Source organism: Mustela lutreola, chromosome 15, assembly GCF_030435805.1.
Source record: "Mustela lutreola isolate mMusLut2 chromosome 15, mMusLut2.pri, whole genome shotgun sequence".
NCBI classification, from domain to species: domain Eukaryota; kingdom Metazoa; phylum Chordata; class Mammalia; order Carnivora; family Mustelidae; genus Mustela; species Mustela lutreola.
Window position 1 is genome coordinate 59124881 of NC_081304.1, and position 25580 is coordinate 59150460.

At 59.0% G+C, this 25580-nt stretch overlaps 5 protein-coding genes across 6 annotated transcripts; 4 read left to right on the forward strand and 1 right to left on the reverse strand.

Annotated features, from left to right (window-relative positions):
- Positions 1-1423: 1423 nt before the first annotated feature.
- On the forward strand, positions 1424-3685 carry CLDN7 (claudin 7). Its single transcript, XM_059147614.1, has 4 exons — positions 1424-2167; positions 2914-3078; positions 3166-3250; positions 3346-3685. The coding sequence occupies exons 1-4, from the start codon at positions 1945-1947 to the stop codon at positions 3506-3508; spliced, it is 636 nt and encodes a 211-aa protein (XP_059003597.1). The 5' UTR covers positions 1424-1944; the 3' UTR covers positions 3509-3685.
- A 335-nt stretch (positions 3686-4020) lies between these two features.
- On the reverse strand, positions 4021-10097 carry ELP5 (elongator acetyltransferase complex subunit 5). The gene is given in 9 exon segments (XM_059147612.1): positions 4021-4384; positions 4989-5089; positions 5183-5278; positions 5956-6137; positions 7463-7683; positions 9615-9695; positions 9792-9852; positions 10008-10064; positions 10067-10097. Coding segments are annotated over 9 exon segments (948 nt in total). The 3' UTR covers positions 4021-4266.
- Positions 10098-10526: 429 nt separating this feature from the next.
- CTDNEP1 (CTD nuclear envelope phosphatase 1) lies at positions 10527-16721 on the forward strand. The gene is made up of 8 exons (XM_059147613.1): positions 10527-11341; positions 13947-14013; positions 14101-14219; positions 14422-14493; positions 14873-14989; positions 15165-15276; positions 15685-15769; positions 16074-16721. The coding sequence occupies exons 1-8, from the start codon at positions 11240-11242 to the stop codon at positions 16132-16134; spliced, it is 735 nt and encodes a 244-aa protein (XP_059003596.1). The 5' UTR covers positions 10527-11239; the 3' UTR covers positions 16135-16721.
- A 1110-nt stretch (positions 16722-17831) lies between these two features.
- On the forward strand, positions 17832-19922 carry GABARAP (GABA type A receptor-associated protein). The gene is made up of 4 exons (XM_059147615.1): positions 17832-18061; positions 18636-18714; positions 18855-18973; positions 19432-19922. Exons 1-4 carry the CDS (start codon positions 17972-17974, stop codon positions 19510-19512), a joined length of 369 nt encoding a protein of 122 aa, XP_059003598.1. The 5' UTR covers positions 17832-17971; the 3' UTR covers positions 19513-19922.
- Positions 19923-20796: 874 nt separating this feature from the next.
- On the forward strand, positions 20797-25146 carry PHF23 (PHD finger protein 23). Of its 2 annotated transcripts, none has more exons than XM_059147611.1 (5): positions 20797-21041; positions 22578-22609; positions 22776-22868; positions 23396-24233; positions 24334-25146. In XM_059147611.1, exons 1-5 carry the CDS (start codon positions 21008-21010, stop codon positions 24546-24548), a joined length of 1212 nt encoding a protein of 403 aa, XP_059003594.1. In that variant the 5' UTR covers positions 20797-21007; the 3' UTR covers positions 24549-25146. The 2 variants fall into 2 exon arrangements, with proteins under 2 accessions (XP_059003594.1, XP_059003593.1); XM_059147610.1 differs by lacking the exon at positions 20797-21041 and adding an exon at positions 21953-22056.
- Positions 25147-25580: the final 434 nt, after the last annotated feature.

A 25580-nucleotide genomic window follows, 5' to 3' on the forward strand; every position in this document is an offset into this window, starting at 1 on the left:
AAAAAATTTTAAATAAAAAACAATAAAAAAATTAAAAAAACACAAAAAACACAACTCACCATTAATCAAAAAAATAGAAAACTAAAAGCAAATGACAGATAATTCATTAAAGTTCGCATTAGAAGAGCAGGGTAATTCGCATAGTGCCGTGTCCCTTTTAATATTTTTACTGCAGAAAAGGAGAGCCTTATTGAGAAATGGTTGAGAGGGGTAAGAAAAACGGGAAATGGGAGAGAGCTGAGGGCAAAAGGAGAGAGAAAGGAAGAAGATGGGAGACCTGAGTCAGAGAGTGAAGGAGCAGTGGCTCAGGAGGGCTCTGGGTGAGGGGACAGGGATGTGGCGTGGCTGGGCTCCCGGGCAGAGAAGGGACTGAAAGGCAGACTCAGAGGAAGGGTGAGTGAATGGAGACGCTTGGAAGAGATGCCCGCAGGGAGGCCAGGACAAGTCTGGGGCGAGTGAACAGAAGCCCGAAGGCCATGTGGGAGTTTGAAGGCTGAGGCCAAGGCCACCAGGGAGCTGGACTTTAGGGAGGCCAGTGTGCAGAGTCAGGTCCGGGCTCAGAAAAACGGAAAGGGAAACGTGTGGCTAGAAGAACGGGGAAGCGAGAAAGTGGAGGACATATCTGGAAAGATTCCAAGGGAGGGGAATGGCGGGTGTGGCCAAGCATCTGACAGAGGCCTTACCCCGCTCCCCACCCTCTGCTGACTTCTGGCCTCAGTGTTTTTGTCGCTTTGCTAGGAAGGAGGCTGGGGGTGCAGATATAGTGATGGCGGGAGGTGGAGCCCAAGGGGCCCCAGCATTGCATTATGTCAGGGATAGGGATTGGAATGGAGAGCCAAGATGGGGTGCTGGGGCACGGTGCCTGGAAGCCAGGTGTCAGTTGGAGGGGAAGGGAAGGGGGCGGCAGGGTGGTGGCTCTGGGAATAGAGACTCCAGGGAGGCAGCCGAATCTCGATGCTCGGGAGTTCGGACCAGGGTTCCGAAAGCTGGGGACGGTTAGGGTAGCAACCTAGAGAGAGGGAAAGGAAAAAAAAAAAAAAAGAGCAGAGGGTCGGGGAGAAAGTAGGGCGGGACAAAGAGCGCGGGGAGTAGAAACCAAGAGTCCCTGCCGGTGGGGGTGGGGGTGGGGATGCGGAGACCAGGGCCCCGGGGCATCCCCCCAGCTCTGCAGTATCCCAGGCGCAACTGCTGGGGAGAGGTGAGCAGGCGTCCTGGTGCCCGAGGGAAGTCCAGCCCCGAGGGGCTGACTCCGAGCTCGGAACTCCGGAGAAGCCTCCACCTCCCCCCGACCGGCAGTCCCAGCCCGGCAAGAGAAGGGGCGTGACCCTGGCGCTCAGGTTTCTTCCTCTTCACCTGGGCCAGGAAAGGTGGGGGCCAGGACTTCCGGCTCAGGTGAGTGTCCCTTCGGTGACGTCAGGTCACTCTCGGCTGCCCCTGTGGTCCGGCCCGCCCCGCGCTCCCGGTACCTGCGGGGGCGCGCCCCTGACGCCCTACAAATACTCAGGTGCGCCGCACCTGTCCGCCCGCACCTGCCCGCTCTCCGCTGAGCTACTTCTCCCTCGCACGGCAGCCTTGGGCCAACAGCGCAGGGTACTTTGGGGACCGCCGGCCCCTGGGACACGCGCATACTGGCCCTCCGCCATTTGTTTGGGTAGGGTCTACGAGAGTGCCGGGGAGGGGGGGACCGCCTGGCCCTCGCCGATCGCTTTTTCGACCACCAGTCCTCGAGCGGAACCTGTTCCTTGAGCTCGAAGACCCTCGCCTGCCGGAAGAAGGATCGGTTTGTGTTTTCTTCGGGTGACAAAAAGATTTGGAATCACCGGACCCAAACCCTTCTCTTTGGGTGACTCGAGACTCCACCGCAAGTGGTCTTTTTGGGGGCCGACCCCCAGGCTTTGTCTGTTCTACCGCAGGGTCGCCCGCCCCGAATTTCTGAGGGCAGAGATGGCCAATTCGGGCCTGCAGCTGCTGGGCTTCGCCATGGCCCTGCTGGGCTGGGTGGCCCTGGTGGCGTGCACCGCCATCCCTCAGTGGCAGATGAGCTCGTACGCGGGCGACAATATCATCACGGCCCAGGCCATGTACAAGGGGCTGTGGATGGAGTGCATCACGCAGAGCACCGGCCTCATGAGCTGCAAATCGTACGACTCGGTGCTCGCCTTGTCCGGTAAGGTCGCGGGGCGGACGGGGCGGACGCACCCGGGGCCGTGGGCGCGGGGCTGGGAGAGGGAAGGGGCGCCAGGCCCCACCGCCCGACGCCCGGGGTTGCCGGGGAGCGGGCTGGAAGGAAGAAGCGGAAGCGGTCGCGGGCACGGGTTCCAGCGGCTGCAAGTCCGCCTGCGCCCCCGCCGGCCGGGCCCCCTCCGTCCCCAGCGGACCCCCCCACGGCGGCTGGCTGCCCAACCCCCCTCCAGCTCTCTCCTCCCGCGCCGGCCGGCGCAGGTGACGGCCTCCGTCTCCCGCCCTTTTCTCCCGGACAAAAGGCGGCGCGCGGCGGAGGGCGCGGGGTCGGACAGACGTGGGCCGCTGCCTCTGGCCTGTAATCTTATCGGCCGATTAGCCGAAGCCACAAACCCCGTGGCCACGATAGCGGGGTCAGCGCTGGGCCGCGGGCTGGACCGTTCCGCCGCGGGGGTGCTCCGCTCGCTGCCTCCGCGGGCCTCCGCTGGCCTCGTCCCCCCTCCCCCCAACCCCGGGCAGTTTCATCGAAACCCTTGCGCCCCGGGCGCGTCCCAGGGCCGGGAGAGGGCGGGGCGGGGCGGGAAGGCCGCGGAGCCGCGAGGGGAGGGACCCACCTGCTCCGTCCAGGGATCGGGCGCCTAAGGGGCCGCGGCCCGCGGGGCCCGCGGGGACTCGAAGGCCGCAGCCGCCCGCACGTGCAGCAATGAGGGCGTCCTTCCCCCTTCCCCGCAGCGGCCCTGCAGGCCACCCGAGCCCTGATGGTGGTATCCTTGGTGCTGGGCTTCCTGGCCATGTTCGTGGCCACCATGGGCATGAAGTGCACCAACTGCGGGGGAGACGACAAAGTGAAGAAGGCCCGGATAGCCATGACCGGAGGGATCATTTTCATCGTGGCAGGTGAGCTCAGCCCCTGCATCCGGGATCGAGGGTGTGCAAGGCGCTGGTTTGGGGTCTGCTAAAACATCTGAACCATCCTCTCTCCAGGTCTTGCTGCCCTGGTAGCGTGTTCCTGGTACGGCCACCAGATTGTCACCGACTTTTATAACCCACTGGTTCCCATGAATCTTAAGTAAGTATGGGAGCCCTGCCTCCTAAGGGGACACCAGGCCTGGGCTCCCCGGTCAGGAAAGGCGGGCTTTCTGACCCCATCCCCTCTCTCCTTAGGTACGAGTTTGGTCCTGCCATCTTCATTGGTTGGGCAGGGTCTGCTCTGATCATCCTGGGAGGTGCCCTCCTCTCCTGCTCCTGTCCTGGGAGTGAGGGCAAAACTGGGTACCGTGCACCCCGCTCCTACCCTAAGCCTAACTCTGCCAAGGAGTACGTGTGAGCTGGGACCACCTCTGCCCCAACTGGGCAGCCTCTGGTATGCCCAGGTACCAGAAATAACCTGGGGCAGATCTCAGCTCATGGACAGGGTGCAGAGCTGAAGCCTTGTTACCCCAGCCCAGCACACTGTGTACATACAGTTCCCCTCAGGGTGGGGGCAAGGGGAGGGGGGAGGAGACAAAGGGGGGGGGATGTTGGGTGTGCTTTTTGTACAGTAATAAAAAAGTATGTTTTGGAAAGTAGACTTCTTTTTTGCCGCTTCAGGGCCTCTGCTTTCTTCCAGCCCAAACCCTTGCATGGAACCCAGAACCTTCAAATGTACCTGCTTTGGCTTGAAATAGACTCCATATTGAGCACCAGTGGTGTGCACAGCTCTCCCTGTGCCACCATCCCTTGTCATTTGGGCCCCAACACTGTTAACCCTGAAAGACTCCGGTGCTTGCTTTCCTTCTGCTCTTCTGTTCCTCAGTCCCGTCTCCTCCCAACTCTTGCTTAAATAACTACCCAAGTTCCTTTCAATAGAAAAATATTTTATTAGGCAGGGAGGGTAGGGGTTCCCATTCTCTTCACCTTCCCCAACTGCCCCTTTCCCACCTTTTGTCTTGAGGGGAAGCTACTCTCTGACTCACAGGTCACAGGGCAGGGCCTCTGCCGACTGGGGGAACAAAGGTGGGGACAGGGACAGGGCAAGGCCAATGCAAACAATGCGAGGATGGTTACGGGTCCAAGGTCTTTCTCCTTCTTCCAGTTCCAGGCCAGTCAGACATCCAGATCATCATCTGGGTCTTCCTGGTCCAGGTTGTCGTCGTATGCATCTGGCTCATAGAAGATGCGGCCGGTGGACTGCCTGGGCCCAGGGCGCAGCAGAGCCTGCTGTCTGAGGAAGGAGAAGGGGAGAATGGGGGCTGGTGAGGGAGGGGATGGAGTTCACGTCTGCACACTCCCTTTCTGGTGACAAACCCCCTCTTCTTTGTCCCTCCATAGCTCCCTGGTCCAAGTCTCCTTCTCTGACCTCCCTGTTTGGTTGGTGCCGGAGCGCCACCTGGACTGGGACAGACATTCTTGGACTGCTCTCCTAATGACGCCTCCCGTTCTCAGAGCTTGAGGGCAAGGATCCTGGCCGGCTTGCTTCACCCACCCACACAGCAGGCAGAGAACAGGCGCAGAGTGAGGCCGTTATTAACCTGCCCGCCACACCCATCCAGCTTCCTGTCCTCGCAACACCGTTGCCTGGAAACTTCCCCAGGGTCTGGTCTGGGCTGGTCAGTGACCCAAGGCTCTCCTGGAGAGAAGAGACACACAAAGGCTTTCTTCCCTGGTTGGGAGGAAGAGTGGATAGAGAACCACTCCCCAGACTCGTCTGGGGAGGTGGACTTCAGCCCCTATAAAGTCTGGGAGGTTAACCGATAACCTGCTGGCCCTCCCATCCCATCCCTGGCCAGGCTCTACCCAAGAACAGGGTGCCCAGCTCCTAGCCTTACTTTTCAGAGCTGAACTGGAAGGGCAACGTCAGGCTGTCTTTGGCTGCTCGCTCGCTCTCGGACAGGTGCAGGTTGAAGGTCACGTGAGCTTTGGGGTCCACCTGGAGGTACAGAGGATGCTTCCGCTGCTCATGGCTGGAATCCCTGACCCCAACCCCGCATTCCCTCATTCTGGCCCCAGCAGCCTTAGATACCGGGGGTGTGTGAGGCTCTGGGTGGGGCTGGGACTCTAGTGGGGGTCCCCCCTGGAGGTCCAGGCTGAAGTCAGGCAGGATGGAGAACCACTGGGTCTGCGGAAAAGACAGAGTAGGCAAAGAAAGGTGTTTTCCATCTTATGGAGCAAAGCAGGGAAAGGAACTCAGACGGAACAGCATCTGTGTAACGAGGGGCCCGCAGCTCCTGCTTGTGCCTCCTTAGCCCTCCTTCAGACCTCTCCCATCGGGACTCGTGCCTTCTCCCCCAGGGACCACTCCCAGGCTTTTGTCCTTTGCCATTTCTTTTTCTTTTTTTTTAGATTTTTTAATTTATTTGACAAACGGAGATCACAAGTAGACAGAGGCAGGCAGAGAGGAGGAAGCAGGCTCCCTGCTGATGTGGGGCTTAATCCCAGAAACCTGGGATCATGACCTGAGCCGAAGGTGAGCCGAAGGCAGAGGCTTTAATCCACTGAACCACCCAGCCGCCCCCTGTCCTTTGCCTTTTCTTAGAAGGTGACCGTTTCCCTTGGTTAAGCTCATGGGATTAGAGTCAGGCCATCTTGAGTTCAAATCCTGGCTCTACCATGTCCTCTCTGGAACTGTGGGGAACCTTCCCCAAGCCACTCAATGGGGAGAATAAAACCACCTCACGGGGCAGCCGTGAAGATTCAATGAAGGAAACGACGACACACTGGGAAGTGCCCCTCACATCAGCTCTCTCCCCTTCTATGTGACCCTGACCTCCCGTGTTTCCCTGGGGTTCTCCTGACCTGACGGGCTGGGTGCTGTCGGGGCCTCCGAGAGAGGATGTGGGCTGAAGCCTGGCCCATGGTCCCACTCAGGATCACTTCAGCCTGGGCCAGGCTGCTCAGGGCTCCCAGCGGGCCTGGGCCATGTAGCTCTTCATGCAGCAGGCCGAGCACTCGCATGGGCTCTGCTGGGGAGCTGCCACCTGGAAGGACAAGGAGGGAGGGGCGTGAAGGGCAGGAGGGAACATTTGGGATGGAGGCATAGGATGGAAACTCATGGGAGGTGAGGCCCCATCCCGCACGGCTCTGCCAGGGCTGACCTCTCTTGGCTGGAGGCCGTGGGAGGCTGGCTCCCTCCCTATCGGCCCTGGAGACTCCTGCCCTCACCTTGTTACTGTGAATCTGAAGTCCTTGGACTTCAGTCCTCGGGAGCTCCTTGCTTGGGAGCTCCTCGGGATGGAGTCAGCCCCTTCCTTACCTGCTCTCTGCCTACCGCCCAGCTTCAGTCTCTTACACACTGAACTCCTTGCAGGTCTGGGAACTTTACGCTGTGATCCGAGTCAACTTCCCTTTCTTTCTCCCTTTCTGGGCACACTGACAAAGTGTTAGGCACTACGCCATATATTGTCACATTTCAGTCCCTACGGAGGCCAGCATTTTTAGGCTGAACCACATGAAACTGCTATTACTTGACATCGGTGCATATCTGACCTACCCACACCGACTCCTAATGGTTCACCCTAATACCACCTGTTCACCCTCCCTCCTGCCTTTTTTTTTTTTTTTTAATATTTTTAAGATTTTAGTTATTTGACAAACAGAAACCACAAGTGAGCAGAGAGGCAGGCAGAGACAGACAGGGGGAAGCAGGCTCCCTGCTGAGCAGAGAGCCCAATGCGGGGCTCGACCCCAGGACCCTGAGATCATGACCCAAGTTGAAGGCAGAGGCTTTAGCCCACTGAGCACGCACCCCACCCCCTGCCCGCTTCTAGAGTGAACTGAAAACCTGGGAGATTAGACACCTTAACACAAGGCTGGGCTTCTGACTCCAGAGAGCCCACTGGAGAACCCACAGTATACTTCAGGGCTACTCCCAGGGCCCCTGGTCTGCCCCAGTTCGCCTGCTCTTCCAGGCAGCTCTTTCCCAAAGGCACTCTGTGCCTGTTCCTTTATCACCACGGCTGTTATCAGACTATCATAATTGCTTATTTACCTGTATGTATCCACTATGGGACTTTGAACAAATATCTGACTATAGCTAGTCCTTACCTTTCCATCATCTAGAACTGTACCCGCCACATTGCGTAATTCTTATCTGTTGCGCAAATGAATGAAATAGGTAAGAAAGAACTTGGAAAGGAAATAATAAAGTGACTGGTAAGTGGCATGGTAAAGTCGGGAAGGCAGACAGACAACAAACTGATGTTATAAGGCCCAACCAGATATCTCTCGTATGTTTTTTCTTAGGCTGGAAAGGGGCTTGCTTCTTGGCAGGGGGAGGTATATGAGAAGAATGAAGGAGTCTCACCAGGGCGGGAGTGCTGCTGGCTGAGGGCACAGAGGGCCTGGCAGAGTGCGGGACAGGGAAGGTGCAGCAGTAGCCAGCTCAGGGAATCGAGAGCGATGGTGACGGGACCACGATCTGTCCTCCTGCACATGGCTTGCAAGGCTCCCAGGGGTCCCCCCGGAAGGGCCTCCCCAGACTGAGACCAGTTGAGAGGGTCTCTGAAGACGTCATGGTAAATCAGCCTGCAAAGGGAAACCAGGACACAACGTTAACACTTAACACTGCCCCTTCCCCTCAATCTTGAACTTCACCCTGTGATCTTTGGGGCTTTACTATTCTGACTTAATATTCTAAATATCAGTGAAAAGGATACCAAGAAATACAACAGCGTTTGAAAGCACAGACTTTGGTGTCAGAAAGCCCTGAGCTCCAAGTTTGGCTTTACTATGGACCCAAGGTCACCCGACTCATAAATTACTTAAGCTAAGGCCCAGTTTCTTCAACTGGGGAACAGGGATACCAACTGCTTGATCTTTAGAATAACGCTTGACACACAGCAAATACTCGGTAAATGTCAGCTATTGTCATTATCAAATATTTCTTAAGTGTCGTTCCCTGGAAGAACAGAGAAAAGAAGACAGGACCTGTGGTTCCTGCTAGCAGAACAGCTTCGAGAAGGTCGAGAAGTAAGTGACATGGCACCACCTGCCAATAAAACAGTAACGGCAAGTGCAGGCAAGGGAGCGTGGCATGGCTTAGAAGTCCTGGGGCAGGATTCATGGTGGCCAAACTTGTTTTGGACCCCTCCTTTCTATGTTTTGCTTCTCTTATCAATGCCTTAACATAACCCATCACAATCTCTGATACAAACTTAGCGCCAAACAGACAGGCGTGATCCCACTGAGCTATCCAGACCAGAGAGGAGTCTTTTTAACCAGGAACCCAGGTGGGTTCAGGAGCCTCCTGACTTCTTCCCCCATGGCAGTCTGTAAGTCCTGGGAATTCTACCTGCTAGAGTCCTTTCACGTTTGTCCTAAACTCTCTATCCTTATTGCTACCATCTTAAGCAGCAGATCCCTGTCACCTCCTAACACCACTCCCTGGGATTCATTAGGGCAGGCACCACTCCTGTCTCATTCCCTAAGCCTACTGCTGCACCCCTTTCATAACCGGAGCACATATGTGCCTGAGCGCACCTGGAAAACTGCCAGCAGCTCGCCCTCCTGGGTCTGTCTCCAGGCTGCCCCTTTCTAACCTCCTTCTCCACTCCGGACGCTTCTCCCAAATTCTGAAATGACTCTTGCCACTTTTAGGATAACGTCTAAACCCCCCTTCCCGCTCCGTAAGACCTTGTGCTATGAGGTGCCTTTTTTTTTTTTTAAAGATTTTATTTATTTATTTGACAGACAGAGATCACAAGTAGGCAGAGAGGCAGGCATAGAGAGAGGAAGGGAAGCAGACTCCTCGCTGAGCAGAGAGCCCGATGTGGGGTTCGATCCCAGGACGCTGAGATCATGACCTGAGCCGAAGGCAGCAGCTTAACCCACTGAGCCACCCAGGCACCCCTATGAGGTGCCTTTTTATCTGTCTCCACACAAGCAGCTCTCCCACCTCCCACAAACAGCACGCTTTCACCCACGTGCCCAAGTGTGCACAGGCTCGTCCCTCTGCCTCCAGGACAAATTGCTCAGTAGCTTGCAGCTAGGGTTGGCACAACTCTGGAATCCACATCTGGATAAAGCACCATAAGATTGTGAGTGACAAAAAAGCAAAATGTTTACCCTTTTTTTAAAAAACATTTTATTTGTAAGCAGCCTCTACACCCAACGTGGCGCGGGAACTCACAACCCTGAGGTCCACAGTAGCAGGCTCTGCCCACTGAGCCAGCCAGGTGCCCCAGAATTTATTTACTCTTATCCCCTGACGCAAAGTCAGGGGTGCCTTATCATCCTCTTATCGCGCTCTATTCCTCTCCACTTCTCCGGTCTATTCTCTGGATTCTTTAGATACTCACACTGCTCGTCCCTTACAAATCTGTGCCTCCAGAAAGACCCACATCCGTTCACTCAATGCGCATCTGAGCGGCCGCCAAAACACACCGGGTTCTGCGCTTGCTGCTGCCCGCGGACTCCCCAGGAGACCTCAACACGGAATGCGCCCGCTCCAAACGTACCGGCTGTTGACACTGGCGTCAAAACCTTCACGGAACTCGTCCTCGCTCACTTCGCAGCCCAGGATGTGGACCCGCTCCCCACTGAGGCAGAAATGGAGCGTGTCACCGAGTCGGGCCCGGGCCTCCCCCTCCGCTCCCCGCCCCGGGGACCCCGGGGACAAGCTGGGCGACACTCACCACAGTGCAGACTTCTTGATCAGCGCCTTCAAGAGACTGCGCCCCTCCCACTCCACGGAGTCTGGGGAGAGCGGGGGACGATAAACAGCGTGAGAAGAGGAGGTTTCCGTCCTCACGAGCCCCTGAAGGCCACCCCTTGCCTGGGACACATGGCTCTTCCTCTCCGTTTCCGCCCCGGGAGCCAGGTTCGGAAGCCCCTGCGCCTCTGGCCCTCACCCCGCAGCAGCACCAGCCCGCACTGAGCCACGACCGACTCCATCTCCAATCCGCGTCGGTCCCTCTTCCGGCGCCCTCTGATGGCGTCATTGCCCGCTGACCCGCCCGACACCCGGCCTCGTCTGGAATGAGGCGATTATGTTCAACATCCCGGCGGGTCCCCTCACGCGGAAAGGCCCCTCCCGAGACCCGGAGCGCAGACATTTCACATTTTTTTGCACGACTAGGGCCGGAAGAGCCGTTGGGGCAGTTGTCCGTGGGCGGTGAAAAAGGCCGCACGAGCCGGTCTGACCGCCCAACCTCTGCCGTGAGGGACGTCACTCCACCCCGCCCACGCCGCTCCAGGCGGGGCCTGTTCGCTCCCAGGCCCCGCCCCGCCCCGCCGCGGCCTTCCGCGCTTGCGCGGTACTGCGGCCTCGCGGGGCGCTCACTCCGCTTTCCTCACCCGCCCCCTTAGACCGATGAGGGGGAACTTTAGTCCCGGTGAAGCGAATACACGTCACCACCGGAAGCAGTGTCAGAGGGGAAGAGGAGGGGGGAAGAAAGGAGGAGGGAGCCCGTAGGGCGGTAAAATGGCGCCTGTCAGAGTGGGAAATCCAGCTGCAGAGGCTGCAGCCCCGCTCCCCAGCGGCTAAGGCACCCCCGACATCGGGGAGGGGGAGGCCGCTCCGGCCTAGCCGTCCGCGCCCTTCGGCTCCCCCTCCCCCTCCTTCCCCGCTCCTTCGCTCAGCGGCCCGTCCTCCGCCGCCGCGGCCCTCCGCGCGCCGCGGCCCCCGCCCGCCCTTTCCCGCGGGCAGCCCCCTAGCGCGCCTGCGCAGCGGGCCACCCTCCGCTTCCCCCTTCCCCTGCCCCCCCTCCCTCCCTCCCATCTCCCCGGCCCCCTCCCCCACTACCCCCTCCCCCAATTCTCCATCCCCTTCCCTCCCGGTCTCGGAGGACCCCGTCCTAGCCTGACCCGTCTGGGCCCGCAACCTCCGCGAAGCCGTTGGTGCCACTCCCCGCCCATGTGGGCCCCAGCGGGCTGCCCACGCCTGTCCCCCAGCTCCCGGTTCCGCTGGGCTTTCCCCTCGCCGGGGGTGGCTTTCTGAGCCGCCCGCTCCGCGCCCCTCTCTGCAGCCTTTCCTGCTACTCGGGGCCCCCGTTCCCCCTCCCGGCGGCGGGGGGCTGCCCCCGGGGGGCTGGCGGAGCTGGGCCGCGGGGGCCCCGGGGCCGGCGGTGCCGGGGTCATCGGAATGATGCGGACGCAGTGTCTGCTGGGGCTGCGCACGTTCGTGGCCTTCGCCGCGAAGCTCTGGAGCTTCTTCATTTACCTTTTGCGGAGGCAGATCCGCACGGTGAGCTGCGGTGGGCGCTGGTGGTGGTGGGAAGCTCCTGTCAGCGGTGCTCAACGGGTTTTCGCAAAGTGTCGGGCCTCTGTTTGGGCTTCGGAACGGAGTCCCGGGGGCGGCTCTTCCCGTTAGAGACCTGAGGCACCCTTCGCTGGGCCTGGGGCGGAATGGGAAGGGGGGAGACCCTTGTAGTAGAACGGAGATGGGGGTGCTCGTCGGGGCAGGATTTGGCAACTCTTGGGGGCCAGGGTGGTGGGTGGGGCGCCGTTTAGGAAACCGGAGTTGTTGTTAGAGAAACCGAAAGGAGGGAACACCTGTTTGATGGCACTAGCCCTGCCGACGTGGGCTTGTGGAAGACCCTCCGTGCGTTAGGTCTCCTGCCAGGGAAGAGCCCGGGTTATGTGTCAAGGGTAGGGGTGAGGGTAGGGGTGGGTGGGAGAGCGTGTGTGACCAACAAGGCGGGGAACTCGGGAAACCTGGGGTGTGAGGAGAAACCGCTGCGGGTTGCATTAAGGGGACTCCTTCAGAAAGGCCCTGGAAACTCGTGTGGGTGTCTGGATTTGTCAAGACCCTGGGACCAAGAGAGATGCTTTCACCTCGGGCTTGAGGGAAGGGAGCCCGTGAAAGTTCGGGTGTCTCTCTGGGAAGACGGGTGCCTGTCAGTGGTGGACGTGCCCCCGAGAGCACGCTTGCCTCCCCGGGAGACCCCAGCATGGTGAGGGACACTGTGGGCAGTGAAGTACCCCAGTATCTCTAGGTCTCCTCCCCCTGAGCTTTTCCCCAAGGTCAAAGCTCCAGCCAGAGCCCACTATCATGTAGTGAATGTGCTGCTGTGTTCTCCTCGCCACTGGGGAGAGTTCTCTGAAAGGAGTCTGGGGAGGGTTCAGTACAGCAGGGGCAGAAGTTCTCTGCTCTGTCCTCTTTGGCGTCCCTCGATAAAACTTGGCAGAATAAAAGCAGCTAGCGCCTGCTTCGGCCAGACAATTTCCAGAGAGCCCTGGGTGGTGGCGGTGGCGGTGGCAGTGGTGGTTGACTTACTGACTTGGGGGAGTGGGCCTGGCCTCGAATTCAGTGTCTCCTCTACCACTTCCTGATTGAGGGTGAGGATTGTTTCTGGGTGGTCATAGTTGTAGGCAGGGCTGTTTCCCTGAAACCCCTTAGCAGCCAAGAAGAACTTGGGGTCGGAAATGCTACGATGTGTATGGGGCTAGCTTCGGCTGTGTTCTCTGTGCTGGCCTTGCCTCTCTGAGCACTGCTGTGCTCTCTTCCTGGCCTTGCTCTGAGCCCATCCCCTTCCCTCCAAATTTCTGTTCTGGGTGCTCATCCAGATGCTAGTTAGTTGCAAAATTGCTCTTCTCTGGGCAGAGCCGACCCCGCAGCCTTTTGTCTTCCCTTCCAATCTGGTGTCTCCCCCCACCCCACCCCCTTTCTGGCAGATGCTCAGAGCATTCCCTTCATGCCCAGCATGTGCAACCCGAGATAGCAGGGCAGGACACCCGAGCTGTCGCGGCCCCCATCCCGGCCCTCATCCTGGCCCAGGGAGAAAAGAAGGGCAGATGCCTTGGCATTAGGGGGAGAGGGCCCTGTGGTTTGCAAAGGGGTTGACTCGTTCAGTTGAGGCTGGGGCCTGGGGATGGACAGCAGAGCATCTGTCTGTGCTGAGCAGAGGAGAGCAGAGGAGGGGATGGCCAGGCTTGCGTGAGGGAGATCTGGGTGCTGGAAATAGGAGCCTCTAGAGGAGGCCTGGAGAAGCTGGAAGGTTGAGGTGGTGACGTCCTTGTCCCTTCCTCACCTCCCTCACAGCCCTTATTTAACCCTGGCCTTCCCAACACCCCATCCGTCCTGCTGGCAGATGGGGCTTTGCAGTGCTGTGCGCCCTGCCCTGGGTACCGGAATAAGGAGGCAGGTCAGAGGCCTGAGGTTCTGTGCCACTTGTGACTTGGCTGGTAGAGACAGAAGCGGACAGGTGGCTGGTTAAAATAGGCCTGGTGGCTGCCAGCCAGGGGAACTTAGCTGACCTGACAACCCCTGGATTCCCTCATCCTGCCTTCCCCTTAGGTACCCAAGGACCTCCTCCCCTGACTCTTCCTCTCAGCCCACGAAGGAATCTGCCGCTCTCGGGTCCCAAAGGGACGTGATGGGAGTTGTGACAAAGGAGCCTTGGGGTGGATATGCGAAGGGCCATGCATTGCTCTGTTGTGGCACAGCACGACAGTGTCCTGGCCAAGGGAGTGGGGGCTGGGGTCCGGTGGCATGGGTGCCATCCTCATACCACCACCACATTGACCCTGATACCAACCGGCCGTCCTGTGACGGAGGTCTCGGAGGACAGGCGTGATGGAAAGGATATGCCTGCTCTCGCCGAGTTTCCACTCTAATGGGGGGCGGGGGGGACAGACGACCAAATAAGATACGTGGTCCTGACTAAGCCTTGGGCTCTTCCGTGTTTAAATAGAGATGATGATGTTGTTGGTCTTGTGTTACTCCTACGAGGGTTTGGAGGGTTCAGTGAAATAGCCCTCATTGACTTCCACGATGCCTAGCACACAGCAAGTGTTCCTTGGCATAATCTCCTTGACAAGAGTTCCATCCCCTCCTTCACTATTTTTAGGTTATTCAGTATCAGACTGTTCGATATGATATCCTCCCCTTATCTCCTGTGTCCCGGAATCGGCTAGGTGAGTATGCTGGCTGGGAAGACCCCTGTAAGGTGCGGTAGGGTTCAAGGTATGGGCTGGAGGTTGACCCCTTGTGTTGTGGTTTAGGTCAGGTCAAGAGGAAGATCCTGGTGTTGGATCTGGATGAGACGCTTATCCACTCCCATCATGATGGGGTGCTGAGGCCCACTGTCCGGCCTGGAACACCTCCTGACTTCATCCTCAAGGTGTGTGCGGGATGGGAAGCAATGGGATGGTCCTGTTGTTCCGCTCCGACCCAGACAGTCCCAGAGTGTCTGGTCCCTGCAGCCATCCTCCGGCACCAGTGGCACCCTGAAGGAGGGGAGTGGGCAGTGAGAGGGTGCGAGTGTCCTTTCAGCCTGTGCTCTGGTGCTCAGGATACCCCCGCCCTTCCCTGTTGCTCCACAGGTGGTCATAGACAAACATCCCGTCCGGTTTTTTGTACATAAGAGGCCCCATGTGGACTTTTTCTTAGAAGTGGTGAGTTTGCAGAAACTAAGGGGAGCTCTGTGAGGAAGGAATGGTTTTAGGGCTCTGGGGTTTCAGATGGCTCACAGGAAGTAGGGGCCGAGGAGAAAGAGGTGTAGGCAGTTTTGGAGAGGGGAGGTTGTGGGACAGTGAGAGCTTGGATGGCTTCTGGGAGTTTGGGTTCGTGTGCTGTGCGGATGTCATTCTGTCCTTTCGTGGCTGCCTGATCGTCTGTTCATGCAACTTGGTGTCTTAATGGCGTGTGGTGCCCGAGACTCAGAGCGTGGGGGCCTTCAGAATTCAGAGAGGCCCGCGGTACTGGGCTGGAGTCCTAGTGAAAGAAAACTAAGTGTCTAGAACCGACACCTCCCTCTCCCCTGCTCAATTTCAGGTGAGTCAGTGGTACGAGCTGGTGGTGTTCACGGCCAGCATGGAGATCTATGGCTCTGCAGTGGCCGACAAACTAGACAATAGCAGGAGCATTCTCAAGCGCAGATACTACAGACAGGTAAGGCGTGGCCCCGCACGCAGGGCTCTGTCCTGGAGTGGGACCCTCTGGGGGGCTAGGGGAGGCCACCAACTCCCTTGGAGGGAGTTGGCCACCCCAGGTGTCGTGGGGACCAGGCCACGGTCACGGGGGAGATGGAGTCTCCCCTTGATGCCCAGCTCGCCCTACCTTACAGCACTGCACTTTGGAACTGGGCAGCTACATCAAGGACCTCTCTGTGGTCCACAGCGACCTCTCCAGCATCGTGATCCTGGATAACTCCCCAGGGGCTTACAGGAGCCACCCAGGTAAGGGACAGGGCGGCGGGGCTGGCAGGACTGGGAAGTGGCTCTGAGGGATTCGGAAAGCCTGGAACTAGGATTCCTGGTTTACTGTGGGTCAGGATGCAAGGTGTTTCCCTTGCTCCTGAGAGGGTGCCTGTCCCCCACACGTCCATTTCATAGATCGGGCTGTTCCCCCCACATTTGCTTCCCTAACACAGTGGTCTAGAAGCCTTATGCTCCCATGAGATACGGTGATTAAAAGTTGATTTTTCTTTTGGAGGCTGAATGAGTAAGGTTTTACTTAGGTTGCTGGGTTTGGGTGGGTCAGGAGAGGAACATGTTTTAAGGGAACGATCCCCACCCCAGCTAGAAAAATCAGCCTGTCTCTTGAACTTTATTTATTCTCACGTGCATCCATCTGACCCGCCCTAGACAATGCCATCCCCATCAAATCGTGGTTCAGTGACCCCAGCGACACCGCCCTTCTCAACTTGCTTCCAATGCTGGATGCGCTCAGGTAAGGGAAGTTAGACACTTAGATCTCTGAAGAAAGGAGGTGGGGGAATCCCAAGAGGGAATAAAAATGTGTCCTGTTTGACTCATTTACCTCTTTTCCCTTAAGAACTTAGCATTTGAACCCAGGCCTCCTTACAGTAAAGCTCATCGGGTTTAGCCAGTGGGTTTTTGGGCAAACTGGACCTCAGTTTCATGTGAAAATGGTGATCATTTCTGGCCCCCATCTCCCATGAGGCCGCCTGACACCAGTGTTGTGAGGGTATCCACTCTGAGGGCGCTGCCAACTCAAGTTATTGTCGTCCCAGGTTCACCGCGGATGTTCGTTCTGTGCTGAGCCGAAACCTTCACCAACACAGGCTCTGGTGACAGCTGCTCCCCCTCCACCTGAGTCGGGGTGGGGGGGAAGGGAGGGTGAGCCCTCGGGATGCCGTCTGCCGCCCTGTCCAGTGGTGAGGACTGTGTGGGCAGGGTCTGCCATTCCCGCCCCTCCCTGCCCCGGGAGCCCTGCACTCCGCATGGAGTCTGGATGGACACGTGGGCCAGACTCTGAAGCAGCCTCACTCTAACTTCGCGTTCGCACTCCCTGGAAACCCCAGACTGGGACATAAGCGGAGGCCTAGGAGAGCCGATGTCTGGTGGAGAGACAGGACTGGCCTGAATGACAGACATTTGGTAACCTCGAGGCTCAAAGAAAAGCCAAGCCAGCTTTGTTGTGATTTGATTTTTTAAAAACTCTTGTACAAAACTGATCTAATTCTTCACTCCAAGGGCTGGGCTGTGGGTGGGAAACTGGGATTTTTGGGCCACTGGATTTTCCCCCAACGTGTCCCCCCCACCTTTTCCCTCTATTTTCCCTTCTTCCTAGATTCCCTCAGACCTGTAACCCGCTTTCTCTCTCTCTCTTTTTTTCTTTCCTCTCTTTTAAACCATGCATTATAACTTTGGAAACCGAAGCTGCCCTAGGTCCTTCTCTCCGGGTTGGGAAATGAGGGGAGGAGCCTTTGTTCACATCCACCCTGTCTCCTAGGGGTGGGGGGGAAGAAAGACTGCAGCAGGGACGAGGTTCGGGAAGAAGTGCTGTTGGCTTTGGGGGAAGGAGTAGGGAACCTTGACCTCAGGCCGTCTGGCGGGAAGGGACTTGGCCACAGGATGGGTGTCCTGCTGGGGAGTGAAAGGACAGCTCTCCGTTCCGAGGGAACTTGAGGGGCGGGGCAGGAGGACACAGCGGTACGAAGGGAGGAGAAAATTGGATCAGAAACCGGAGAGGCGGGACGCCGGGGAACCGACGTGGACAGGGCCGGCGGCTGGCGGCTGCTGCCCACAGGCGGCGGGTGCCCCAGCCCTCCACCCGCGCCAGCTTCTCGCCGGCTCCGCCCCCTCCACCTCCCCTGTCTCGGCGCCCCTCCCTCCCGCGGCCGGCTCTACTTCCCGCGGCCGCCACGTGACGCTCCGCCCTTCTCCGAGATCACATGATTTTTCGCCGGCCTGGCCTTGACGGTGTTCCTCCGCGCCGACGTAGTCCTTGCCTTTCGGACCTCCTCTCGGCCCCTACTGCCACTTCTCCTTGGGACCTAAGCTTTGTGTGCGCTTCCCCGGACTGGTGTTTTGTTTCTGTCCTCTTTTCCTTCCGGAGACCTAGCTCCCCGCTTTGGGCACTACTTTGTTTTGGTGTCAGCGGCCGCCTTCGGCGTACCAGCGCGTTTCGTGAATAGCTAGCCTCATAATTACCTCTGTCTCCCCCATGCCCCCTCCCCTCATCTCGTTTCCTAAAAGAACTTCGGGAGAACCAAGCCTCCGGTTATAATTAGCAGCTCCTAACCCTTTGGGTCTCTAGCTCAGTGGGGGAAGGTCGGAGTGTGGGTTTTCAGTTATTTTCGAGCATAGCACAAGCCAACCACCTTTGCTACGTCGCTTGCGTAGCCCACAAGTTGGTTCCAAAGCGACTACGCAGGCGGCGTGAAGGGGGCCGTCCGTAGGCGGTGCTACGCCGGCGGCGTCCGGGCTGCTGCGCTAGTGGCGTAACCTAGCAGGCGGGGCGGCCCCTCACGGTCGGGGGCGGGGTTGGTGAATAGGGAAGTGGCGCAAGTCCCGGGATCGCTCCGCTGAGTCCGCCCGCGCGTCGCCGCCGTCGCCGCCGCCCCCTGTCCCGGCCCCCCCCCCGGGTTCCCGCAGCCCAGCCCGGTCCAGCCCGGTTCCCGGGAGGATGAAGTTCGTGTATAAAGAGGAGCATCCGTTCGAGAAACGCCGCTCTGAGGGCGAGAAGATCCGAAAGAAATACCCGGACCGGGTTCCGGTGAGGACCGTAGCCAGGGCCGAGGGCGCGGGGCGCTGGCTCTGACGCCACAGCCCGGGGTTGGGGTCCTGCCGCACAGCGCGGGCATCGGGCTGCCGGGCGGTAGCTGGGTTGGGAGCGGGCCCGAAGCTCCCGTGGCTGTGACCCGAGGTTGAACGGAGCGGGGCAGCGGACGAGCTGAGCGTGAGGGGACGTGGCTAGCTGGGAGAGACGCGGGGAGCGGTGTGGTAGGCTGCAGGGAGGTTGACAGCCTGAGCTGCACATGGCCACCGCCCCCCCCCCCCCCCCCAGCTCGCTGGGTTCTTGGGGTGGACGCTGTAGTCCGCCCAGACGAGTCATCCCTGCCTGGTTAAGAGAGTTGTTGATTAGGACGCCCTGCTGGGCGATCCTGGATGTTTAGGTGAATCCGACGCAGTGGGGTCACGATCTCAACTCGAGGCTGCTCCGCGTGTTCCGAGACAAAGAGAGACGAGTCGGGTGGGCTTGGGTGCTTGGAATTTTGTAACTTGAGTTCCTGACAGGTGTAACTGTGCGGGTGTCTTCCCAGTGTTTCCTAATTTTCATCTTCTATCAGGTGATAGTAGAAAAGGCTCCCAAAGCTCGGATAGGAGACCTGGACAAAAAGAAATACCTGGTGCCTTCTGATCTCACAGGTGCGGTCCTGCCCCGAGGTCTGGGTTTGCTTTCCTGTGGGTGGGAGTGCAGTCTCTGCGGGAAGAGGCTCCACACGGTGACTGTTGTTTGAGGCCATTTGGGACCTCTGGGACTTTGTCATACCTTCTCTCTTTGGCAGTTGGTCAGTTCTACTTCTTGATCCGGAAGCGAATTCATCTCCGAGCTGAGGATGCCTTGTTTTTCTTTGTCAACAATGTCATTCCACCCACCAGTGCCACAATGGGTCAGCTATACCAGGTATGTTGGCGGGAGGGGTCGAGACTTTGGAGAGGCACGGGAAGAGCTTGAGGGGAAAAGAGTTTCAGGTCAGCAGTTCTTAGAGGAGCACCTTGTTTAGCTCTCAGTTTTATCTTTTACTTCAAGATTTTGGGGGTAGTTCTGGGTTGAAGGTTTGGACAAGTGCAGTAGGAGTAGAGAGGAGGGAGGAAACAGTGAGCCCTAGCTGTGGTTATGACCCTCCCTCTTCTCCAGCCCCCCTCCCTCAGGGCATCAGAGAACAGTTGAGATCTTTTTGCCCAGGACTGCTGCTAGGGCTAATAGGCTTGGCTGCTCAGTCCTGGAGCAAGTGAGGGAGTGGGCCAGAGCCCGAGGGTTTGGGGGCTTTTCAGAGGAAGGGGCTTGCGAAAAATGGGTCTGGGCAGTGTGTGGTTCAAGTAGCTACAGCCCAGTACCAGCCTTTTCTTCCTCCGCCCCAGGAGCACCACGAAGAAGACTTCTTTCTGTACATCGCCTACAGTGATGAAAGTGTCTACGGTCTGCGAAGCTGCTGCCCCTGAGGTGGGGGGTCTCGTTCTACAAAGAGGTGGCCCCCCTTCCCTGACCTCCTCCTCCCCTGGGCTCAACCACCACCTCCCTTCTTCAGGACCTGCACTTCCTAATGTTTGAGGCTCTCCTCCAGCCCTTCTTAGCCGGAGGGCTCCGGGGGAGGTAGCCTCTCGGACATCTCCTCTCTCCCCTTTCTCTTACCAGCTTTCCCACTCTGCTTTAGACTTCTCAGTTGTCAATCTCTGTCACCCCCACCCAGTGATTGTTTTGGTTTCTGTTCCCTTTCTAACTGCCCAAGGGGCTCAGAACCCCAACATTCCCTTCCTTTCACTACCTTCTTTTTTGGGGGTAGATGGAAGGGACTGAAATTGTGGGGGGAAGGTAGGAGGCACATCAATAAAGAGGAAACCACCAAGCTGAACTGGATTTTGCTTTGTGTTGCTTCCGGCCCCCTTTTCCTTTTTTAGTTGTCCTTTGGTGTGGAAAGTGGAGGTTGGAGGGAGAATAATTTGGTTTACTCTGTTGATGTTGAGTTTTTCCTTGGGGGGGGGGGGGAGGCGTTTTTGTTGCGATGGAATACTCCGAGTGTCGTTTCGTCAAAGTTAAAGTTTTATAGACGTGTCTGATGGGTCCCCATGTGAAAAAATACATGGTTTGGTTTTTTTACCTTGGGTTTCTGGGGAGAAAGTTTGAAAGTACCTGCTTCGGAGAAATGCATCCAAGTTTGTTACAGCCCTTGGATTAAGGAAGAGGTTATCGTGCGTGGGAACTGGTCAGAGGACTCTGTCCTCGGTTGCATCTCACTTGACCAGACTTCGCGCGGGTGGGTGGAACTCGAGGGAGGGAGAAGACGGGGAGGAGGGAGCCATTATCATCCGGAGAACTTCATCCCCCAGCCACCACTTCTTCGTCTGGCCGGAAGTGGGGCGGTCCCCCGGGGTGGGGGGGAGAAAAGCCGCAGAATGAGGCAGTATGGTGGCCGAGAGTTCTAATCCCTTCTTTTCCTTCTGTCTTAGTCCCGCCCAGCCTACATTTCCCAGGAGCCTGCGCGCGCTCTTCCGCTCTCCCCTCTGCTCCCAATCTCCCCGCCACTCCCCGGGGGAGGGGAGCGGTTTAGTGCGCCTGCGCCCTTCCTCGGCTTGCTGGGAACTGAAGTTCCGGAGACCTATGAGGTTCCCTTTCCGCGGTTGCCGGACGGACTACAAGCCCCTTGATGCATTGCGCGCCAGCGCCCGCGAAGGGAGGGGGGAGAGAGGAGGAGGGAGGGAGGAGAGGAGGAGGAGGGAGCAGGCGGCCGGCGGCGCGGGGGGAGGGGGCCCGGTCCGGGAGTGCGGGAGGCAGGGGTAGAGGGAGGTGGCGGCAGCGGCTAGCGGACTGGAGTCATAACCGGGCCGAGGCAGACACCTCTGTGGAGCAAGGCAGTAGGAGCACCGAGCACCGGAGGCGGCACCGGTATCCCCCGGCTCAGGGGAGGGGGGCGCCGGACCGGGAGGAGGGGAGGGGGCGATGCTGGAAGCCATGGCGGAGCCCAGTCCCGAAGGTGAGCTCTCGACCGGCACCGAGCGCTGAGCCGGTGGGGGGCGGGCGAGCAATCAATTGGCAAACTTGGAGGTCGAGCCCCGCAGCCCAGCGGGGGAGCGCGGGGAGGGGGTCGGGGGCCTGCCCCCGGAGGTGGGAGAGCGACGAGTTGATGGACCTTGGTGAAAGAGGAGTGGAAGACTGGACTGGGGGTAGTTGGAGATCAGACGTCGTGAATGTGTTGGGGGTGGGGTGGGGAATGGGAGCTGGAGCCCCGGAGCTCGGGGGGTTAGGGGCCGAAAGGGCCTCCAGCACGTTGGGGCCTTGAGGCTGGGAGGCTAGGGGAGTCTGGAAGCCGGAGAGTTGTTGAGGAGGGAGGATGTAGGAGAGGACTGAGTGAGGAGCCCGGTAGTTCGCCGGGGTGGGGGAGTTTGTGGCGGCGGAGCTCCGGGTAGTTGCCGCCGGAGATGGCCCGGTGATTGTTGGAGGGGTGGGCAGATAGTTGTGGGGAGAAGAGGGGGTCTGGGTATTGTCTGTGGTGGAGAGACCTGTACAAGGCGGGCAGTTGTGGGGAGAAAGCGCAGGGAAGCGAGGCGAGCCGGGTAGTTGTAGGGGCGGTGGGGCGGGGTGTGGGGGGGTTGAGACCGGCGAGTTGCGGGGGGGGGGGTGTTGGTCGGCGAGGGCTAGAGCCTGGGAGTTGTGGAGGGTGAGGGGGGTAGCGGCGGCAGCAGCGGGGGCTGCCGTAGAGGGAGAGAGTAGCCGGTGGGGGGGGCTAGAGTTTAGGGGTCCGCAGCCTAGTCACTTGGTGGTGAGTACGGGGGTGGGGGGGCGGCGGCCGGAGGGCTCGGAACTGGGCCCGGGGCCCCGGCGGGGAGCCCGAGGAGCTCGAGACGGGGAGGGGCCAAGGCCCCGGATGGGGGCGGAGGGACGGCGAAATTGTGGGGAGCGCGGTATGGGGGGGGCAGGTGGGGCCGCGTCCGGGTTAGCGCTCTCTGGTCCGTCCCGGCCGCGGAGTGGCGTTGGCTGTGTGTGCCCGTGTATGTTCAGGGTGGGGGTGAGGGGCGCGCCGGGCCTCGTGCTCGAGTAGAAGGGGCCGGAGGGCGGGGAGCGGTTCGGCGTGGTCATCCTGGACCCCGGGGGCCGGCGGGCTGCGAGCGCGGTCTCGGAGGGCCCCGGGCGGTAGATCGCCACTGGGGAGAAACTCGGGGCACTCGGCGCGTGTGAAGGACAGGGGCAGGCGGCCGCCCGAGCTCGGTCCGGGGAGCGGTATGGCGGGGTGGGGCGCCAAGAGATCGAGTAGACTGGAGTCTAGAGAAACCGTGAGTTGGGGGGGCGGGGCGCCAGGCCTCCGGTGGGGGGAAGGGGAGCGCTATAGCGAGGCCTGAGAGGGCGCCGCGCCCTGGCTCCGCCCCTCGCAGGGCGGAAGGGGGAGCAGGGGCGGGTCCCGCACAGCTGGGGACCTGCTGGCCTGGCTGGGGGACCTGAGGAAAGGGGGGGTCGCTTGGGACCTCCGAGATTGAGAGGTGGGGCCTTGACTCAGCTTTTACTGCTTCCACAGATCCACCTCCGACCCTGAAGCCAGAAACTCAGGTGAGCCTTCCCTTCCCTTTGCAGCCTGGGGTTACTACCCGATGCCTTCCCTCTGCCCTCTCCCTTGGCCTGCTCCCCTGCCTTTTCTAGATCCTTCATTGTGGGGACTGTGCCTTCGGGAATGCCCCTCCTAAATTCCTTGCGATACAGGTTTCCTTCTTTTCAGCCACCAGAGAAGCGCCGGAGAACCATTGAGGATTTCAACAAATTCTGCAGTTTCGTCTTGGCCTATGCTGGTTATATCCCCCCTAGCAAAGAGGTAGGGAGTGAGTGGAGGACAGATGACTAGCTTGGGGGAGGCGGTTCCAGACCTTAGAAGGGCGGGGGGGCGGGGGGGTGGGCGGGCAGAGGGGACTGCGCTACTTTACTGGAGAAGCCTATCAGATGGGACGGGTAAGAGCCTGGAGATTGGAAACCCGTGGGGGAACTCTAGTGCCTTGGGGTGGCTTGAGCAGCAGTGAATGGCCTGGGGGTGTTCGTGGAAGATTCTTCTCAGTGCATTTGAGGAAACAGATAAATCGGGTTCTGGTCTGGGGTGGGGGACGGTGCTGTAAGGCAGGTGAGACTGGGGAGATGGCCAGAAGGTGAGGGCAGAGACAACAGGGAGGTTTTCAAGAGGAGATTATCAGGGGAATTGCAGAGGGGCAGTTTTGAGTGTAGTGACTTTGGGTGGTCTGGGCAGGATACTTTGGGGTAGATCTTGTCCCTGGCTTCTAAGCTGAGCTCATAGAGGGGCTGAGATGCCACCGGGCCGACTACTGACCCTGGTCTCTCCCCTTTTTCAAGGAAAGTGACTGGCCAGCCTCTGGCTCCAGCTCTCCATTGCGTGGTGAGAGTGCAGCAGACAGTGACGGCTGGGACTCGGCCCCTTCAGACCTCCGAACCATCCAGACCTTTGTTAAGAAAGCAAAATCATCCAAGAGAAGGGCGGCTCAATCAGGTCCCACTCAACCAGGACCCCCGAGGTCCACTTTCTCTCGCCTGCAGGCCCCTGACAGCGCAACCCTGCTTGAGAAGATGAAGCTCAAGGACTCTCTCTTTGATCTAGATGGGCCCAAAATGGCATCTCCACTGTCCCCCACATCCCTGACACATGCCTCCCGGCCCCCTGCTGCTCTCACCCCAGTACCCCTTTCTCAGGGGGACCTCTCCCAACCTCCTCGAAAGAAGGACCGAAAGAACCGAAAGCTGGGGCCGGGAGGCGGGGCTGGCTTTGGGGTGCTTCGGAGGCCCCGGCCCGCTCCTGGGGATGGGGAAAAGAGGTCTCGAATTAAGAAAAGCAAGAAACGGAAGTTGAAAAAGGCAGATCGGGGGGACAGACTCCCACCTCCTGGGCCTCCCCGGGCCCCCCCCAGTGATACAGACTCTGAAGAGGAGGAGGAGGAAGAGGAAGAGGAGGAGGAGGAAGACATGGCAGCAGTGGTAGGGGGTGAAGCCCCAGCCCCAGTGCTGCCAACACCCCCCGAGGCTCCTAGGCCCCCCGCCGCAGTGCACCCTGAAGGAGCCCCTCCCACTGACAGCGAGAGCAAGGAAGTGGGCAGCACTGAGACGAGCCAGGATGGAGATGCCAGCTCCAGTGAGGGCGAGATGCGGGTCATGGATGAGGACATCATGGTAGAATCAGGTGAGAGGTCTGCGGAGGCCCAGGGTAGGCTGGGAGGATGGGCTTGGGCTTGTGGACCCAAGAGCTCGGGCAGAACACCAACCAGACCTTCTTTCCCCAGGTGATGACTCATGGGACCTGATCACATGTTACTGCCGAAAGCCCTTTGCAGGGCGGCCCATGATTGAGTGCAGCCTGTGTGGGACCTGGATCCACCTCTCTTGTGCTAAGATCAAGAAGACCAATGTCCCCGACTTCTTTTACTGCCAGAAATGCAAGGAACTGCGGCCAGAGGCCCGGCGGGTAGGGGGGCCTCCCAAATCCGGAGAGCCCTGACATCGCCATCTCCAGGCTGGGACTTCAAATGACAACATGACTTGGGAACTAAGCCTCAGAGTCCTGGGCCTATCCCCTGGAGCTTGGCTGTAGTCCCACTTCAAGGCAGGAAATCCCAAGGGAGGCTCGTTTGGAAATGAGTGTCTCACGTTCCAACCTTAACCTTTCCTTCCCACCTTGTGGACTTGAACATGGACCCATTATATACAGCTGGGGGTGGGAGGCTGTCTGGGTCCCTAGACACTTAATTTCTGTCCCTTAGACCTGCTGCCCCTCACTTTCTGGGCCAGGGTTGGAGCTGGGGTGGAATGGGACAGTTGTCTATAAAACTCTAGTGTAAATAGAGCACTCCCCTTCCTCCTCTTTTCTTTTATCTCCCCATTTATTCTACACCGGTTGTATTTTTAATTTTGGACTTCCCCTTTCGGGCAGGGCAGCTCAGAGGTGGAGTACCAACCAGGGTCTAGCCGAGGGAGGAAGGAAAACAGAAAGGTGACGATCCACTCGCTCACCTCGTGTTTTTAATAATAGCGGCCAGCTGTTTGTACAGACAGCCTGCGTGTTGTAAATAAAGCGGAGTGGGCTCTTTGTGTTTCTAGCCCTCACTGACTGTCCTGCTTAGGAGGGAGGCGGTGGACAGGCTGGCAGGAAGAGCAAAGCCCACCTCGAGTCCGAGCGGAAAACGGCCGGGCTCTGCGCCTGCCCGCGGAGCGCCCCCAGCCTCGCGGCTGCAGCTGCCTTGCTCCCACCGTGCCCCCCGGCCCAGGAACCCCGTCTCCCCCAGCCTGTACCCCCCAACACGCACGCTCCAGGGGAATCCGTGTTGCTTGAAGCTCCCCGCCTGAGCGGGACAGAGCTGGGGTGGAAGCCGGTGGCCAGCCCTTTAGGAACGGGGCCAGCTTCGCGGGGGTACCCGGGAGGACGCGGGTGGGGACACATTTGGGGGCGGGGCCGTTGAGGGTTAGGAGACCGTTGCTGAAAGCAACGGTCACGTGGCGGGGGGCACGGGGAGGATCCTGGCCGGTCACGTGA